Source organism: Hylobates moloch, unplaced genomic scaffold (assembly GCF_009828535.3).
Source record: "Hylobates moloch isolate HMO894 unplaced genomic scaffold, HMol_V3 SCAFFOLD_5, whole genome shotgun sequence".
NCBI classification, from domain to species: domain Eukaryota; kingdom Metazoa; phylum Chordata; class Mammalia; order Primates; family Hylobatidae; genus Hylobates; species Hylobates moloch.
This window is the reverse complement of record NW_026652280.1, coordinates 123,871,124-123,889,387: the sequence shown is the minus strand read 5'-3', so window position 1 is coordinate 123,889,387 and position 18,264 is coordinate 123,871,124. Positions and strand designations below refer to the sequence as shown.

General features: G+C 32.1%; 1 protein-coding gene across 2 annotated transcripts in view; it reads right to left on the bottom strand.

Annotated features, from left to right (window-relative positions):
- COL11A1 (collagen type XI alpha 1 chain) overlaps nt 1-18,264 on the bottom strand; it is a 218,841-nt gene that overhangs the window by 35,321 nt on the left and 165,256 nt on the right. For both annotated transcript variants that reach the window (XM_032155224.2, XM_032155225.2), the window contains 10 exons: nt 17,407-17,460; nt 16,797-16,904; nt 11,722-11,775; nt 9,890-9,943; nt 8,687-8,740; nt 3,986-4,039; nt 3,061-3,168; nt 2,709-2,762; nt 1,997-2,050; nt 518-571 (listed from right to left, as the gene is read on the bottom strand). In XM_032155224.2, coding sequence (XP_032011115.1) covers nt 518-571; nt 1,997-2,050; nt 2,709-2,762; nt 3,061-3,168; nt 3,986-4,039; nt 8,687-8,740; nt 9,890-9,943; nt 11,722-11,775; nt 16,797-16,904; nt 17,407-17,460 — 648 coding nt within the window. The remainder of the gene's footprint in view (nt 1-517; nt 572-1,996; nt 2,051-2,708; nt 2,763-3,060; nt 3,169-3,985; nt 4,040-8,686; nt 8,741-9,889; nt 9,944-11,721; nt 11,776-16,796; nt 16,905-17,406; nt 17,461-18,264) is intronic.

Genomic DNA, 18,264 nt, shown 5'->3' with positions numbered 1-18,264 from the left:
GCAATATCTATTTATTTCTATTTTGCTGTAGCACATCATTAAAATACTGTTTCCTAGTCAGAGAAGTTTGACAGTGTAAAGCAATTTAACATTATATACTGATTCCTGAGTTCATTTCAGCTCATTTTATTGATGCATTCAGGTTTTTACAATGTTTTAAGCTAGCACTGGACTTTTGACAGCTCATCCCCAAGTATTACAATAGGAGTTAATGTTCAGGATACCACCGAAGTCTTTTATAATCATCTATGACATTTGTACAAAGGGGAGGTCTAAGCACAGAGGAGTGGAAAGCTCTTTAAGTAGAAGTTGTTTTTCTCATTTTTATTGTGACAGTGAAATAGTTAGAATACGTTCTATTTTAGTTATTATTTGGCATATTTAAAAATTGTTTTTAGGATTTATGATATTTCTCATTATTCTTATAACATGCTGCCTGCAGCTTACACACATTATATAAATTTATACATGGTGACTAATGAGCATCTGTTTCAAATAAAGAATTAAAGAAACTTACTCGTTTTCCAGGAGGACCTGGTGGGCCAGCTTCACCAGATGGACCAGGAGGACCCTATAAAATGTGAAAAAAATACCTTTAACAAAATTGGATATTATTTTGTGGCCCGCATAAATTTTCAAAATCTGGATGGAAACCAACCCTCTTTCTTCATTTCCACATGTCAATATTTCCTGGAAAATCTCAGCCCTATTTCAGATACCTAAACTTCCTCTAGATATTTATAGTTAGAGCTGGTAAATTTATATGGTAAAATTATTTATAGTTAGAACAAAGTGAATCAAATTCTCTTTATGTAAAACTGTGTCCTATTAAAAAGTGCTAATTTATATCTGGCAAGCATTAAACAGGCATGCTAATTAATATAATCATATGGTTAATAATTCTGCTCATATCACATAAATATGTGAAAACATAATACTATTACTTTTAAATTTCTTTTTGTACAACACTAACATTCTATGCCAAGGTGTATATAACATGCTGATATGGTTTGGCTGTGTCCCCACCCAAATCTCATCTTGAATTGTAGTTCCTATAATCCCCATGTATCCTGAGAGGGAACCAGTGGGAGGTAATTGAGTGATGGGGGTGGTTACTCACATTCTGTTCTTGTGATAGTGAGTGAGTTCTCACAAGATCTGATGGTTTAATAAGTGGCTTTTCACCCTTCATTTTGCACTCGTCTCTCCTACTGCCTTGTGAAGAAGGACATGCTTGATTTGCCTTCCACCATATTGTAAGTTTCCTGAGGCCTTCCCAGCCATGCAGAATTGTGAGTCAATTAAATCTCTTTCCTTTATAAATTACCCATTCTTGTGTACCTCACAGCAGTATGAGAATGGACTAATACACAAGCTGAGATATGATCCACAGGTCTGTCTATGCAGAATAAGCCTGTATCTGTGATAGTAAAGCATCTAGTGGGAATGACCCCAGAGACAAAATTGTGTTGAGGGACCATTGTCTTTGGCTCCTAAAGTGAGTTCCCTCCCTTACTTTCTCCCTAAATAACTACATATGGTCAAAGTACACTCCTGTATCATTCACAAATTTTTTTAAAAAGGCCTATACTATGTTGAGAGTTCATTTAGGTTCACAATTAAAATAATTCATGCTAATGATGGGATAATAACCTTTGCTAATGATGGGAAATAACTTAGCTTTTAGTATTATTCGTGATTTTAATTTTTTTAACACAATGGATAGATAACTGAATTTGATATAGTGTGACAACCTCATTAGTATGATATGATTACATTTTTCATTATAAAGACTGTTTATTAATTTACATCAAACAAGAAACACTCCATGTAAGATTGACTTTTATTGGGAATTCAAAAATTTTTTTTGATAATTCTTCCAGAAAAGTGCATATACATAGAGCTATGTTTTTCAAAGGCTGATTACTTCTAATTATCTCATTAAAATGCCTTGAGACTATGTAAAGACTTAAAAAAAGTTAGTGCATTTACTCACCGGTTGACCAGGATCTCCATCTTCACCCTTGTCACCACCAACACCATCTTGACCCTATAAGAGGCAATAAAATATGAAGCAAGATATATCTCAGTATCAATAAATCACACTACTCATCAGGAAAAAGGTATGTTAGGCCATCTCTTGAGAAAAATTATCAGATGGACAAGTAAAATCATTATATTCTTTTAACCTTTTTTAAAAAGATTGTGGTACTTCTCACTCTCCGCACAAAATTTTGTAAAACTGCTACTATTAATATATCAAATTTAAAATCCAGCATGCTCTTTATATAAGGAAGAAAGAAGATGTCATTAGTATACAATGCCAGTGAATCCTTTCACCATGAACAAATATGTTGTAGTTTGAAATAGGATTTGCATTATAGAAGAGAAACAGAAAAGCAAAGATCCTGTAACTTTCAAATAACAATAATGATGCTACTCAGATAATTTGTTTTTACAACCCATCAAAGTCTAGGAATCTAATCCAACTGTTGTACCTACGTTGCATGAAGAGCTTAATCACTTAATGTTGGTGCAATAGTCTCCAACTATATGGATTTTCCAGCATTTGCAATTACTTTTTATGTTTTCTTTTTCTTTCTGTTTTTGGGAGTTCACTTAGGTTATTAGATTTTTTCTTTATTAACAATACAGAAATTGGAAACATTCCCACCAAAATAATTTCTTAATTTTTCCCTGATACTTACTGCAGGGCCAGGTTCCCCAGGAGGACCAGGATCTCCAGGAAAACCAACAGGACCCTACGATGACATTTTGAAAGAAAAAGAAATAAATGAAAAATAAATTTTTATAAAGTTATGACATTCTGGAGGTGAAGAGGTTAAAGTCATGACAAAACCTGCTGAGAACATTTCTCTTCTCCCGCCAAAAAATTTCTAAAGAATTAACTCAATTGAGAATGCTTATGAATATGTGAAATGAAGAAAAGTCAGATTTACCAACTATGTTCCAGAGTCTCAGGATTTCAAATCTTTCTAAGAAAAGCTCCAAGGTGAGTTTGGCATAAATGCCACATTAGAGGGGACCAAACTCACTTACCGGGTTACCCTTAGGGCCATCATCACCTGGTGGCCCCTTGGCACCAGGAGGTCCAGCAGCTCCAGGTGGGCCAGCTTCCCCTTTCTCTCCTCTTTCTCCTTTGGGACCCTACACAATGTTTAAAAAAAAAAAAAAAAAAGAAGGAAAGAAGAGTTATCTTACAAGTTTTGCATAAAAGCTTATTAACCTTGGCATACTGGGCCAGACAATTTTTTTTTAGACGGAGTCTCACTTTGTCACCAGGTTGGAGTGTAGTGGCACAATCTCAGCTCACTGCAACTTCTGCCCAGGTTCAAGCGATTCTCCTGCCTCAGCCTCCCAAGTAGCTGGGACCACAGGCACACGCCACCAGGCCCGGCTAATTTTTGTACTTTTTACTAGAGACGGGGTTTCACCATGTTGGGCCAGACAACTTTTGCTGTGGGGAGCTGTTCTCTGCCCTTTAAGAAGTCCAATGGTATCCCCGGCCTTTACTAACTGGATACCAACCCTCCACGTTTGAAGACCAAAAGTGTCTCCAGATATTGTCAAATATTTCCTGGTGGGCAAATTTAATCCCGGTTTAAACTAAGTAGAATAATATAGTCCTAATACAATTGATACATGTTTATTTAAGGCAGCAGGACTTGTTTGTTTGTTCCTTTTATGGACAGTTCATCAAAGGGAATGTATACGGTAAACAGCCCTTAGCTTTAATGTTCTAACTTCAGCAAATACGATATTTTTTCAATTTGTTTATGAATCCACATATGTAGAGATATCCAAAGTTATTAAACAAGGCTTTGTATTTGTGATTTTCCTTAATGAGTTGGAAAGAGAAAGTAAAATTTGAATCACAGCTAAGAGTTAAGTTACATGTTTGTAATGCTGTAAAAGAAATTCCCAAACCAGTAATACACTATGTTAGCAATAACACAGTACTTACGCCTATGCCTGCTTCCCCAGGAGGCCCTGGGTTCCCTGCTTCTCCAGGTTCACCCTATATAGAGAAGATCAAATTAGTATTAGAATACAGAGATGATCTTTTACATTTGTAAAATTCAAATGTTATCATATCATTTTAGATTAGCCCATTTTTTAATATTATTTAAAAGGCATTGAAAAACTTTAATAACAAAAATAAATTTTTCTATTAGTGATTCCAGTGCTTTTATTTCTCAGGTGAGTAGACAGAAATATGCAGGCTTGATACTATAGTTCTCACTGGTTGGTTAATAGTCGGCATATTAATCCAGATTACCACAAAACCATCACAACAGACATATGCATATTTCCTAAAATATTATGTATTTGTACTGTGTCAATATTCATATTACAATCAAGTTTATTGAGTGAACAATTTCAAATTGTTGTTTGCTAAAATATAAATTTATTTATCTTAACTACAACATATCAACAGATGATTTGCTGGTACATATGTTGATATTTCACAGGATTTGTTTAGTAGGAATCTAAAGAACTTAGAGGAAAGACAATAATTATAATATATGTAAAGGTACTTAGACATTAATTAACATTGCTCCATTTGAGTGTACACATAAATGTGATAGCCTTTATTATCCCCCTGTTTAGATATGAATGGCTTTTTTTTCTAGCCCAGTGGACCAATAAATAATTCTCTGTAACTAGTAGGGTTTAGCTATGAAAGTCTGTTGCTAATGCCCCACAATTCAAAATGCACAAAAATGTAACATCTTTTTCAAGTAATCATTTAAGTAAAACAATACATTCATTTACTGTGTTTCCACTCAAAATCAGTCACACTAGTGGTCTCAGTAATTGTGAGGTGGAAATTGTTCTTTTAAATTGAAAAAGAAGTGAGGCCTAAATTTCCCTTACTTTTTAACTCTAATATTTCCAATATTCCTGACACAAATCCACTGCTCTTAAATAAATGTGTCACATTACATACAAACTTAATTTCAAAGCAGAGACTATTTTGTGTACATAGTTTCTTACTCTAGGAACATACACATATTTTAAATTCTTAAATTACCCACTTAATGGTGGAGACATCAAGTACTTTTCAAGAGTTTATTATTAGTAGTGTGATGTGTAAATTATTTCATCTCTCAAGATGAACAGCAAATACTTCCAGAATTTTTGGATAACTCTTACAAAAAAATTGCATTTATATTATTTATAAAGACAGGTATCATTCATCTATCTCAGTATAATGGAATGACATGTTAGTGATATTTCCAAGAGCTGATATTCAGATCATAAAAGTGAAACAAGTAGTTTGGCGTTGAAATCAATTGTAAAATGCCCATATTAAAATATTTATTTAGAAATATGATAAGTCTATTGAGCATGTACATTGAACATGCCATTTTTCATATAATTTGAAAAAAAACCTAAAATTTACATGAAACCAAAAAAAGAGTCTTATTGCCAAAGCAATCTTAAGCAAAAAGAACAAAACTGGAGGCATCACAGTATCTGACTTCAAATTCAACTACAAGACTGTAGTAACTAAAAAAGCATATTTACAGCACACTAATCTTTGACAAAGTTGACAAAAACAAAAAGGAAAAGATCCTCTTTTCAATAAATGGTGCTGATAAATCTGATTTGCCTTAAGCAGAAGAACTAAACTAGACTCCTATCTCTTACCATATACAAAAATCAACCCAAGAAGGATTCGAGAATTTAAACATAAGATCTGAAACTATAAAAATACTAAAAGAAAACATAGAGAAAACTCTTCTGGACATTGGTCTAGGCAAATAATTCATGACTAAGACCTCAAAAGCACAGGCAAAAGAAACCCCCAAACTAGACAAATGAGACTTAATTAAACTAAAAAGCTTCTGCACAGCAAAAGAAATAACCAAAATGTTTTCTTATGTACCACATTAATTCATGGTAACATCACAGAAGGTTAGAACTACAGAAGAAATAGTTGAAATATTTTTAGTAACCCTCTGTATGTTTTGTTGTTCTCTTTTCATTCTTACCAACTATAAAGTTAAATTTATGGATATTGTGAAAAGATTATTTTCTTTTTATTAAATGAGTGAAATGATACGTGGTAAAAAGATAGGTTTAAATAATCTTAGAATTTAAGTATGTGCTTTCTAATGATAAATGCTTGAGGTGATAAAAAATTTAAAATATCTTCTGTTTCAAAAAAAAGTATGATCTTTTTACTACAAAGTTTCTTCATTTTTAGAATAAATTAATATTCATTTGTCCAAAATATATGAAAACTACCATTTTGTATGTTAGATCCAAGTGGGCACAATGTAAAATGACAATTAGTTAAAATGAAATTTAAAATTTATCTAAAATATTTCATTTAAAAGGAAGGTAGGACAAAATCACAAATCAATAAATCATTGCAACAAGACTAATGTTATATAAATTGTCTATATTTCTAATACCACAATGCTACAAACTATTCATTTTGAAGAATAATAATTAATATAAGTTTCATGATAGAGCACTGATATATGAAGGAGATGTTAGATTATGAAGTCATCATTACTTATTGTGTAACCATTTACCTCATTATATAACACACTTGTTTAGGTACATATCCTTTCAGAAAGAACAACAAATTACTCTGTATGTACAAAGTTATAAAATATGTATAAACCTTAAGAAAATATCCTGACATATTTCCATGTATTGACAAAATTATTGAAGTGCAAAAGCTACTTATAGCAATTTTACAGTACATGAAGAACAGGTTAAATATATTTAAACAAAATGCAACATGACTAAAAGATACTGTTTTTTTTATTCTTCATTGTCAGTGACTGGAAATACATTTTCCAATATAGAAATGGGTATACATTCAGCCAGAATCAAAGCTGATGTTAGAAATTTGCAATCTATTAGAAATTATACTATCCTTGATTAAGAAACATCAACAGCAACAAAAAACAAAGAAACAAAAAAACGAAGGTTAGAATTCTGCTTCTATCGTGCTCTCTGTCACATAAAAAAATAATTCAAAAGAAAGGAGCAAAATTAAAAATCTGTGTTTGTTAGTGTAACTCATTTTGACTGGGATTGATTCAAAATGATTCAGTTTGACTGAATTATTCTCATAAGAGTCAAAGTTGGCAAAGTGTGACTATAATATACATAGGTTCTAAATTAAATGGAAACAATGTGGAAGGAAGTTTCTCAGAAACTCTAAACATCTGGCATTCATGCCTATTTTCAAGAGTAGCACTGGAATAATGACAGCTTTCCCTCTGCATTCAAAATCTTTAGGAGACAAGATAAGCCAGTAAAAGCTAGTAATCCTAGAGACTAGCTCCCACCACAATTGAGTCAGCATTAGAGCCAAAAGGAGATGATGCAAAGAGAAGAGGAAAAGGTGTGTGCCTTGGTGCCTTTTGTCTAACGTGATGATATCCTCAGAGAAAAGTGCTCTCCCACAGAAGGCTAAGCAAGATGAAAAATGTTTTCTAGGACAACTGAATGGAATGAAAAATGTGTTTTCAATTTCAACACCAACTATTGGAACAGTTTCAACACACAACTTTAAATTTAAGGATATATTTAAAAAGGCAGTCAATCAAAAAATGCAGTAAGAATTAGCTAATGAGTTAAAAATTATCTTAAATAATGTTGATTATAATCAAAATACTAGAATAAAAGCATTAAGCTGAAGTAGATATCAAAATATAATAACAATCTAATCTTATTACATTTTTTCTGAGAATTAAATGCTTTAATTAAAAGAAATAAATTTAAGTATAATATAAAATATACGAAAAAACTTGCGACCAAGGAAGGGAATCATTTTTAAGAATAGGGTAAGTCTACACTGCAGATATCCTTTAATAAGTAGAAAATTAAGGAATTTTTTAGTGTTTTCACTGCATAATATATGATGTTATAAATATAATTCTTCCCTTTCTGAAAATTGGTAGTTTATTTTTTAAAGCAAGCAAATATCAATGATAATTTTCTTGAAAATTCTATTTAGAAGTGAGCATGAATGCATAAATAAGAAATCAATGAATCATTTTGACATATTTATAAAAGGAAGAGCAGACTTTTTAAATGAAATCATGTTCACAAGGAAAAAAAAAAAGCTATTCTGAGCCCAGATATTGTGGTTCATGCCAACTATTTTGACAAGTGACAAAGATAGGTCAGAGTATTAGTAATGAAAATATAACTCAAAATATAACAAAATGAATGATTCATTCCTTTGTAGCTTGCAGGATTCCTTTTTCCCTTTAAGTCAGTTACATCAACCAGTCTCTTCTATTTTGACTACTATTACTGGACATTCATGGACTGCAGTGTATCCTAGCTTAGTCACTTTCTAAGGAAAAACTTTGATGAAATTACAGGAATCCTCTAGGGCTCAGCTTTCTCAGCTTATAAATGTGGATATTAAAGACACCGTAATTGTGAGGTTCCTGCTTAAAGAAAATAATGCCTGCACTCACTCATTCAATATAATAATTGGCAATCACAACATAATATTGCAAAATCATTTTAACTTTAATTTTTGAAACTACTAGATGACATGTGAATCATATAACTATGTAAAAGGCTTAGAAACACACATACTAGAAGCACTTAAACTACTACCCAATATTATTACAGTTCTTAATTCATGCTGTTTCAAACTGTGTGTCACTAACATATTTACCTTTTCTCCAACACCACCAACTGAACCAACAGACCCTGGGGGTCCTTGTGGTCCCTGCAGTGTAGAAAAAGGAATGTAATTATCCATATTCTTATTAAAATAATGCATTCGTAAACATATATCTAGTTGTTCTCAAAACAGAGAGAAATAGATGCATGAGTATTCTTAGTCATTTAAAGAATGAGACTAAATGATGCTTAATAGAATTGTCAAATGTGTTGGATAGCAAATAATTGAATATATTACACTGATTTTCAAATTCACTATAATTTTGAAGATAAAGCAGGAGACTTTCAAGCTCTGGTTGATTCCTGAAACATAATGTCAATCTCTTTGCCAGTAGAATAATCAGATTAGTTTTAGGCAGTGATTTTGTAGTGAATCAAAATGATGACCCTGGTTAAGAATTACATGATACAGGCAAGAAATAAACCCCTTATAACATCTTTTAGCTTTTAAATTACCTAAGAAGAATGAAAATCTAAAAACTCTTTTAGATCCTCTGTTTTTAGTCTATTTTTACTCAGTTCTGGCCTGCCAGAATTAAAGCAGATATTAAATAATGAAGAAAATGAAGACCAGAGTCACGAAGGAAACATAGACTTCTTCATTGTGAAAAGTTGGCCAGAAGGAAAAATATCATCAAAGCTATAGATCCATTAATGGTAACAGTAAGATAAATATGGCATTATATTTCAAAATCTTATAACATTAAAATAATTTTAAGCTTGCAGAATATCATCTTTATACAATTAAGAGAAAACATTTTACATGATAAAGGGTGCACCTATCACACACATATTGCTGTAACATTATATAGTCCGAAAATACAAAATGCAAAGCTTTTAGATGAAAGCCACTGTTAACAAGTGCATAAGAGTTATCATACGCAAGGCACAGTCTAAGTGTGTTGGTTTGAACAATGTGGTAATTATAATATATACAACATTATTTCTCAGTCACCAGTAAATATATATTGAATGGAAAATGTGTACCTATGTTATATTTTCCATGATTTGTTCACTATAAATTCCACTTATTTCATTGTATAATAAAGTGGAGTGAATAGGTGACCCTTGAGTTCTTAACCACTTAATATTAAACAGTAGTTTAATATTGTTATAACTCACAGAGAGCATCTACTATAAAATAACAACACCTATATAACTTCAAAATAATTAACATATATTTCAGAGTTCTTACATCAGCTCCATTGGGACCTTGAGGGCCTCTTGGGCCTGGAGGACCAGGTGGACCCTGTAAGAGAGAAATATTGAGGTTTACAGAGACCAAATTCAAATGTGTTTCCAACATTTTCATTTTATGACTGAAAAATCTAAAAGAAGTTTAAGCTTGCAAAAACTATAGTTAGTGAAGCATATCAGGGTTATAAGTCATCCTTCATGGATACAACATCATGTTAGCAAATGAGCCTTTACACATAGCTATGAGGAAATTAGGATTTCAGGAGAAACAATTTGATTAGAAAATGGGCCAAGAAAGCCTATTGCTACTGTCTGGTATAATGTGTTCACAATATAACTAGATATATTTCATGCTAGAATATGTTACAACATAAAGAGAATGTAAAGTTGGAAAAATAAATGGTGCTTGAATAGATTTAGAATTCATTAACTCAATAGAAGTATTTTTTGTTGATATGTATTTTTAGCTTTTTCTATGTCAACTCTTAGGTTCTATATGCTAGAATTAGAAATAAGAATAATTATTTAATTTCATCATAAAACAAAGATTCTCTCTCCTGACAGTGCAGTAAAATTAACTTGGGAAAATTTTTATAAAATACTGATGCCAGAACCTCTTACTTCAAAGTTGTGATTAAAATAGTCTACAGAGAATTTGTTTTTCACTGTACATTAGTACATTTCACTGGACATTAGTATTTTTAAAAGATCTCAGTTTATTCTAATGCCATGGTTCAGAAGCTTTTCTGTTATTATCTATTACCATATAATCAGGAAGAATATATCAATGATTCATAGAACCATGGTAACCATACCTGGAAAGGAACTTGCTATGTATCTGATACTGCTTGGAAGTATTAACCAGTTATTTGAATCAGAAAAGTGGTGTTTTTGTTTGTTTGTTTGTTTGAGACAGAGTCTTGCTCTGTCGCCCAGGGTGGAGTGCAGTGGCGCCATCTCGGCTCACCGCAAGCTCCGCCTCCCGGGTTCACGCCATTCTCCTGCCTCAGCCTCCCCAGTAGCTGGGACTACAGGCGCCCGCCACCACGTCCGGCTAATTTTGTTTTGTATTTTTAGCAGAGACGGGGTTTCACCGTGTTAGCCAGGATGGTCTCGGTCTCCTGACCTCGTGATCTGCCCACCTCGGCCTCCCAAAGTGCTGGGATTACAGGCGTGAGCCACCGCGCCTGGCCAGCAAAGTTATTTATGCATTTCTTATATCTAGGTTTATTAATGATGATACGGATCATTTCAAAGAATATAATATATTTGAGTGTAATTCCTAAGGAGAATAAAACCTAACAGACAAGTGTTAAAATTTCAAAATGTGTATTTTGAAGGAAGTGAAAATTGGGGGCAATGTTGAACGAAAGGGACACTTAAGACATGCAGTCATCACATTTCATTATGGGTTTCAATTACCTTTCCTAATTATTTTCTTATCTAAGGTAGTGCTTCATAAACAATTATATGCATTTCAAATTTTCAGTTCAGGTCTTAGAGCCAGAATCAATAAATGCAAATAATTATAAGTCATAGCATTCTAATTAAGACAGAATTATTAAATTAAGAATTTGTTTCAAAGTACAGTTAATTTTTGATTCTGTATAAATTGCTAATCATCTAAATCGTGAGTGAATATTACCTATTCTCTACCTGCTCCAAATCAAAATCCAGAGCTAAAGACTAAGATATAACTAAAGCATGGCAGTTGCTTATATACACCTCAATAATATATACATAGTAATGAAAGACCACATAATAATTTACAAACCAGTGACTGCCATACATATGACACACACCCATCAAACACCAAAAATAAAAACTTACCATGGGACCAACATCCCCATTTTCACCTTTTTCACCAGGCGGGCCTGGCAGACCCTAAGAAAATATAATAGAAAAATAATAAAAGTCACTCATGTATTTAAAAAAATATGTTTGGTCAATTTCTAAGATAAAATCAAGTATAAAGTTCAATAAGTACATGGAAATTAAGATTCAGATACTAACATTTGTTAAAATACCTATTATACAAATGTTGACCACATGTGATAAAATCTTACACCTGCATTTACAAATAAAATGTATGTTTTGTATAATATTATATTGTTTATTTTTAGTTATAATAACTAAATATATAATTTGATCTGGGAATTTATGAACACCCGACCATTTGCTCAGTCCTGTACAAATAATAGAACTTCCCTGGTACAGATTTCTGGAATCTTTTGACCCAAAATATTTTAGAATATGAAGTTTTTATAGTTAGGTACTAGTTTGGTAAAATAAATATTCCAATACATTTCAAAGGTTATAAATATCTTCTGAATTTTTGAACCTGTTAATTCAATTTTGGAATCTTACAAATCAATGAGCTCATGAAACCTACTATATTATACTTTCAAAAATTCTTTCAGGCCGGGTGCGGTGGCTCACGCCGGTAATCCCAGCACGTTGGGAGGCTGAGGTGGGCAGATCATGAGGTCAGGAGATCGAGACCATCCTGGCTAACACCAGTGAAACCCCATCTCTACTAAAAATACAAAAAAAAAAAAAATTAGCTGGACGTGGTGGTGGGCACCTGTAGTCCCAGCTACTAGGGAGGATGAGGCAGGAGAATGGTGTGAACCCGGGAGGCAGGGCTTGCAGTGAGCCAAGATTGTGCAACTGCACTCCAGCCTGTGCGACAGAAAAAAAAAATCTTTCAAATCTATTTCCATTGTATTCAATTGCACTGTAACTGCTATTTAGGAGAAGCTCTGTGTTATGGTATAAAGGAAGACAGAAAGATTGCACTCAAATTTCACCAGTCTATTTCTTTATGGAAAAATTGTTTTACTTCTTGAGTAATTATTTGGTCTTCCAAAAATTATTCCATGAAGATTATTTTTATATCCTCTTTCATGTCACAACAGTACTTTGTACGTATGTCAATTGTACTTTTATAAATTTTCTTATGTCACTTTTGTTTATATTTATAGTCATGAACTAATTTGGGGAATGCATTCATCAGTAATCTTTCAGCTGTCAACTGTTTAGGAACTAGCAGAGGAGCAATCAAAAATTAAAATGTTTGTTGAACGAATGAATTTTAAGAAAATTAACAAGGATAGCTACATTCAATAAAATATTTCTTGCTAACAGTAGCTATGATACTGAAAATCCTGTCATTCCAAAAGTTTAATCTTAGAAAAAAGAACTAAAGAAATTCAGTTATATATAGTAGTGGAGTGTTATGTGACTATTAATGTGATACTAATATTCTAAACATGAATAATATATACAATAAATAAAAATACAAATGAATATGCATGGTATAACTTTAATTGTAAAATATATATGTAGAATAGGTATGCTAATTATCAGACAGAAATAGCAAACATAGTAATCATTTCTAATATTGTAGGATTATGGATTTTTTCATTTTGTAATGTTTTCAGTGTATATTTATATATTAATACATCTTATATATACTATACATAATTTTTAATATTTTTATAATATTATTTTAGATGTAATCTATTTTAGACATAAAAATACAAACAATGTAAAAGCTCTAAATAACTGCTAGTACTTAGTGACATTACTGTCTTCTTGACATTGCACTGCAATTGTCGAATATTATTTGTGAGCCACTGTGAAAAATATATTTTACTTAATGCTCCCTAACCATGCACATGTAAAGTAGCTGAAACATGAGTTTCAAAAAGCAGTACTTGCCTTTTGCATAGAAGATAGCCTTTGATATTTTCATTCTATTTTACCTTATCCTGTTCTATTTCATTTTTTTAATGCTGGTAATGATCCACTAAATTGTTTTTATAACCTACTATATTCGCATGACTTTCAGTTAGTAAAGAGGGTACTTTACTGAATATTTTTATATATTTGTTTAATTGTGGCATATATTCATTTTTATGAGGAAATCTTAGTTACTAGTTTGTAACAAAAAATATGTACCAGAATGTCACTTTTTTTCTCAAATGTCAGTGTGATGTCTGAGAAAAGAGACTGCTATATGTACTTCCCAAACTGTTACCATCATCTAGAATTATAAGTGAAGTTTCTGGAAGAAAAAGACAGGTAGTATTTCTCAGATCTTACTGACCTAAAAATTACTTGTAGGTGACTGCAAAAAAATTTAGGTTCTAGGTCAGTCAATTTCAGAAATTCAAAATCTGAATTTGATGAAAAACATAAATTTAAATTCTTAAACATGCATGTATATTTTAACACAGTTGAAATAAATATTTCATTTTAACACCATTTTCTTAAATAGCATACACTGCAACTTAAACATAATTAAGTTTAATTATAACACCATAAATTTAAAATTACATTCCTTATTTTTTGTTCAGGTTTTCACACCTTTTTAGGATAGAGTGCATCTAATTTAGTATCCCCAAATTAAAAGGTATGTCAATATTAGTTCACAGTTTTATTTTTATTGCAAACCCAGTTGTGCATTTTCATCTTTTTTATGCATATAATTATTCCGATTAGTTCAATAAAAATATCCCAATAGAAAAAAATATTTATTTGTTTTTAATTCAGTTAGATCATAGTTTGTATTAATTAAGACAGAAAATTATTATTATTACAATCAGTGGAGACATAATGAGTCAAAATCTCTTGTTACACGGAACCAAACATGCTGAAAGGCACTCTAGGGTTAATCAGTTTTCATGAAATGTCCTACCTTTCTCCAAAGAGGTAATTTATGCATGGAGAGATTGTTTTAAGGTCTGTCAATTTAAAATCATTGCCACTTAAATGATGAGTTGAAAAATGAAGTTAGGCCAAGAATGAACACTCTCACTCCAAATATGTGTGTGTGTGTGTGTATGTATATATATCCTTCATATGCAGATGATAGTAAACATCAAATTGAAAAATCAAGACATTTAACGTGAATATTAGATTATTTTATTTATGTCTATTATAATTGCTAATATCTATTCTTCCATGAAGACAATTAAAGGAGGCAGATGCAATTGTGAACATGTTAATTACATTAGCATCATTCAGTTTCCTGATTTAAAGAAGTAGCTGTGGGAAAATGCAATCACTTTTTTTAATGAATTGATTCCTTGAGTCATCCTCATCAAAGAGCACATTTCTTACTTTGTGGAAATGAAGATGATGATTTTATTGAATATTTTATAAATATAATCTATAAGACACCTACTTTAATCATGAGAACTGTTTCTAAATTACAGCTGTATAGGATTCAGAGTAGTCAAATAAAAAAAAGAAAATGAATCTTAATGTACCCATTGACAATCTAATTTTAATGCCTTGTTTTCAAATATGTGTGCTTCTCACATATATTGATATGTAGTACTTATGAGTCTTTATGTATAATTGTCTAACAAGTATAACTGAGTTAAACATGACAAATATGAAAGTGAAGTTTTTGCACTCTCCAAGTTTAAAAAGAATTATTTTGACCTTAAAATAAGACAATTAAAAAATCATGTTATCTGATAAACATTCATTGTTTTAACAGTAATAATTTATTATATTGTGTTTATAATGCAATTTGTGTAATTATGCACATAAGCCATTTAATATGAATACATTAATTTTATAATCATATTTATAAAACTAAAAATACAAATTGTTTATATAAATTCAATTTACATAGGCTTTTCTACAACTTCACAAATTTCTAGGTTCAGTGAACTAGATGACTTAATTTACCTTTTCTAATACAAATAATATACCATAAGTTACCCTCATGTGGGACCTCAATATCATTTAAGACAAAATGTTATAATCTTTCCGTGGATCACTAGGAAGAGACAGAATAAGCAAGTGGAATAAAAAAGCTCAACGTTTCCAAAGTTTGTAGGAAGCAGTGAACATCAAGTGGATGGTAAAAAAAACAACCAGAATAGGGCCGGGCACAGAGGCTCACGCCTGTAATCCCAGCACTTTGGGAGGCTGAGGCGGGCGGATCACGAGGTCAGGAGACCGAGAGCATCCTGGATAACACGGTGAAACCACGTCTCCGGAGAATGGCGTGAACACGGGAGGCGGAGCTTGCAGTGAGCCAAGATCACACCATTGCACTCCAGCCTGGGCGACAGAGCGAGACTCCGTCTCAAAAAAAAAAAAAAAAACAAAAAAAAAAACCCAGAATAGAAGATGTCTGCTCTGGAACATTTTGTTTAAGAGTCCAATTGTAAGATATATTTGAACAGAGGCTGTAGTGTTCAACAATTTAATATTTATTTTCCTGGATATGCTTCATAAAATTCAAATTATAATTTTAAAATGATAATGATCTTAAATGATCGACTGTTAATTTGTTTATTTTACCTAATATTGTTTAACATGTGCTGTTGGCAGTTGCTTTTGGCAGGATCCCATTTCTCAAAATGCTTTCAATTTTTTTAGCCATCTTGAAAGTAAAGAGCCATAGGTCGAGTTTCTCCAGGGAAAGGAAGCGAAAGTGTCTCCAGATCCGCCCCTGTCTGCCTGGGACTTTGTGTGCCTCCTATTGCTATCAATCTGAAGTACTAACTTATCTTGTTATGAGTCCTATGAAAGGACCCTTCTAATATCTTACTTTTAAGTATCAGACTTAGGCAAGGTTGTAGTTCATTTTCCAAACAAAATGGGAGTGAAGAAAGGAAGTGTCATAATTAAGGTGGGTCTAAAAATACTCCAGAATCAGGAGCCAGGGCTGTTACATGTTCAGGAGAATTAATCATACATGATAAAAAGGATTTCAAGTTCAGCTGCTCATTTAAAAATAAAATGATCTTTATGGATAAACATTGTACCCAAGTTCTTATGTAGAAAAAAAGAAAAAAATACTTTGTTTTACATCCACCAGAAAACCTGGTGAGAAGTAGGTAGAAATGATGGAGTAAACAATGACAGGATCATCTTACCTGAAGACCTATTGGACCAGGAGGTCCAGGGAAGCCTCTGGCACCCTCATCACCTTTTTGCCCAAACATCCCCTGCTGTCCTCTAGGACCTGGTTCACCATCACCTCCCTAGAGAAGAGAAAGAAACATTATCACAAACTGGAAAAAAATCATTACAATATGAGTCATTAAAAAATGTGGCCATTTCTAATTTAATCAAAGCAGATGTATTTAAGAATAACCAAGTAAAAAGTAGACTAAATGCCCATTATCTGCTCCAATATACTATTGTTTGTTTTGCTTATTTTCTTTGCTTCTGGATGATGACTGATTTTGATTTGATCCTGTATAGCAAGTGAAGTAAAAGCTGTCTAATAATGGAAATAATTTTCTGAATTACTACATATTAAGGAATTCTCAACAAATTATTACTTACTTTCAAATGAAGTTACAATGTTTTATTTCTAAGAATCAGCATGGCTAGCTATATTTGATAATTTAAATTTGATTTAATGTCAAACATACAAACAAAACTTATTACCCTACAAAATTGACTGGTTATGGGACAGTATATAAATTTAATCAGGGGGTTGTAAGGATTTAGATTTGCTGAACAATGTGGAATACTTACAGCAATTCCAGGGGCACCAACTGGTCCTTGAAGACCTGGGGGACCCGGAGGACCCTGCAGTGAGATAAAAATAAGTAATTTTTAAAGTGAAGCCAGAAGAGCATCAGCCATATGAAACAGAACATTTAGCCTACCAAGATCAAACATTTCTGTACTCCTTTGGAAAAAAAGAAGCATCACATAGAATTCTTTTGCATTTAGTGCAATCATTTATTTTACTCCTTGAGACTCAAGCTTTCACATTTGAAATCAATTTTAAGTTGACATTTATTGAAAACACTCTCATTTGTAATGTTGTGAATCTTCAAGATAGATTTCTATGCTAACAGAAATCAAGTTGTAAGATTCACATTTGAAAATTTTCAAAGTATCAGATTTCTTTAATGAGATAAATATGATTAGTAAAGGGCTCATGAAAAATTTGTCTATATACTATCTTCTGAGTAAACATCAGAATTCTGAGCATTCTATACAGATAGAATGTAGTGATATATGAAAATTTGGAATTTTCACATGTGCATACACATGTAAACTACTTGTTATATATTAAGTACACCAGGACCTCTTATTTTGAGCAATAGTTTTCAAAAGGAATTATGAGTCTTACATGCATAGATATTTCTTCATTGTCTCATTTTCTTACATTAGTAACGGGTCAGGCAATATAAAAGGTTCAGGCATTAAAGAAATGAAAGTGTCATTGAACTGTATTGTCCTGTATTATAACTACTACTTGTGGGGGAACTGTTAAAGCAAGATTCTGAAAAGCTGGTTCATGGGCCTTTGGGACTTCTTGATATGCTTTTAGTATTCTGCTAGTTCATTACTCTTCTCATAACAACAGTAAGGCATTTTTTG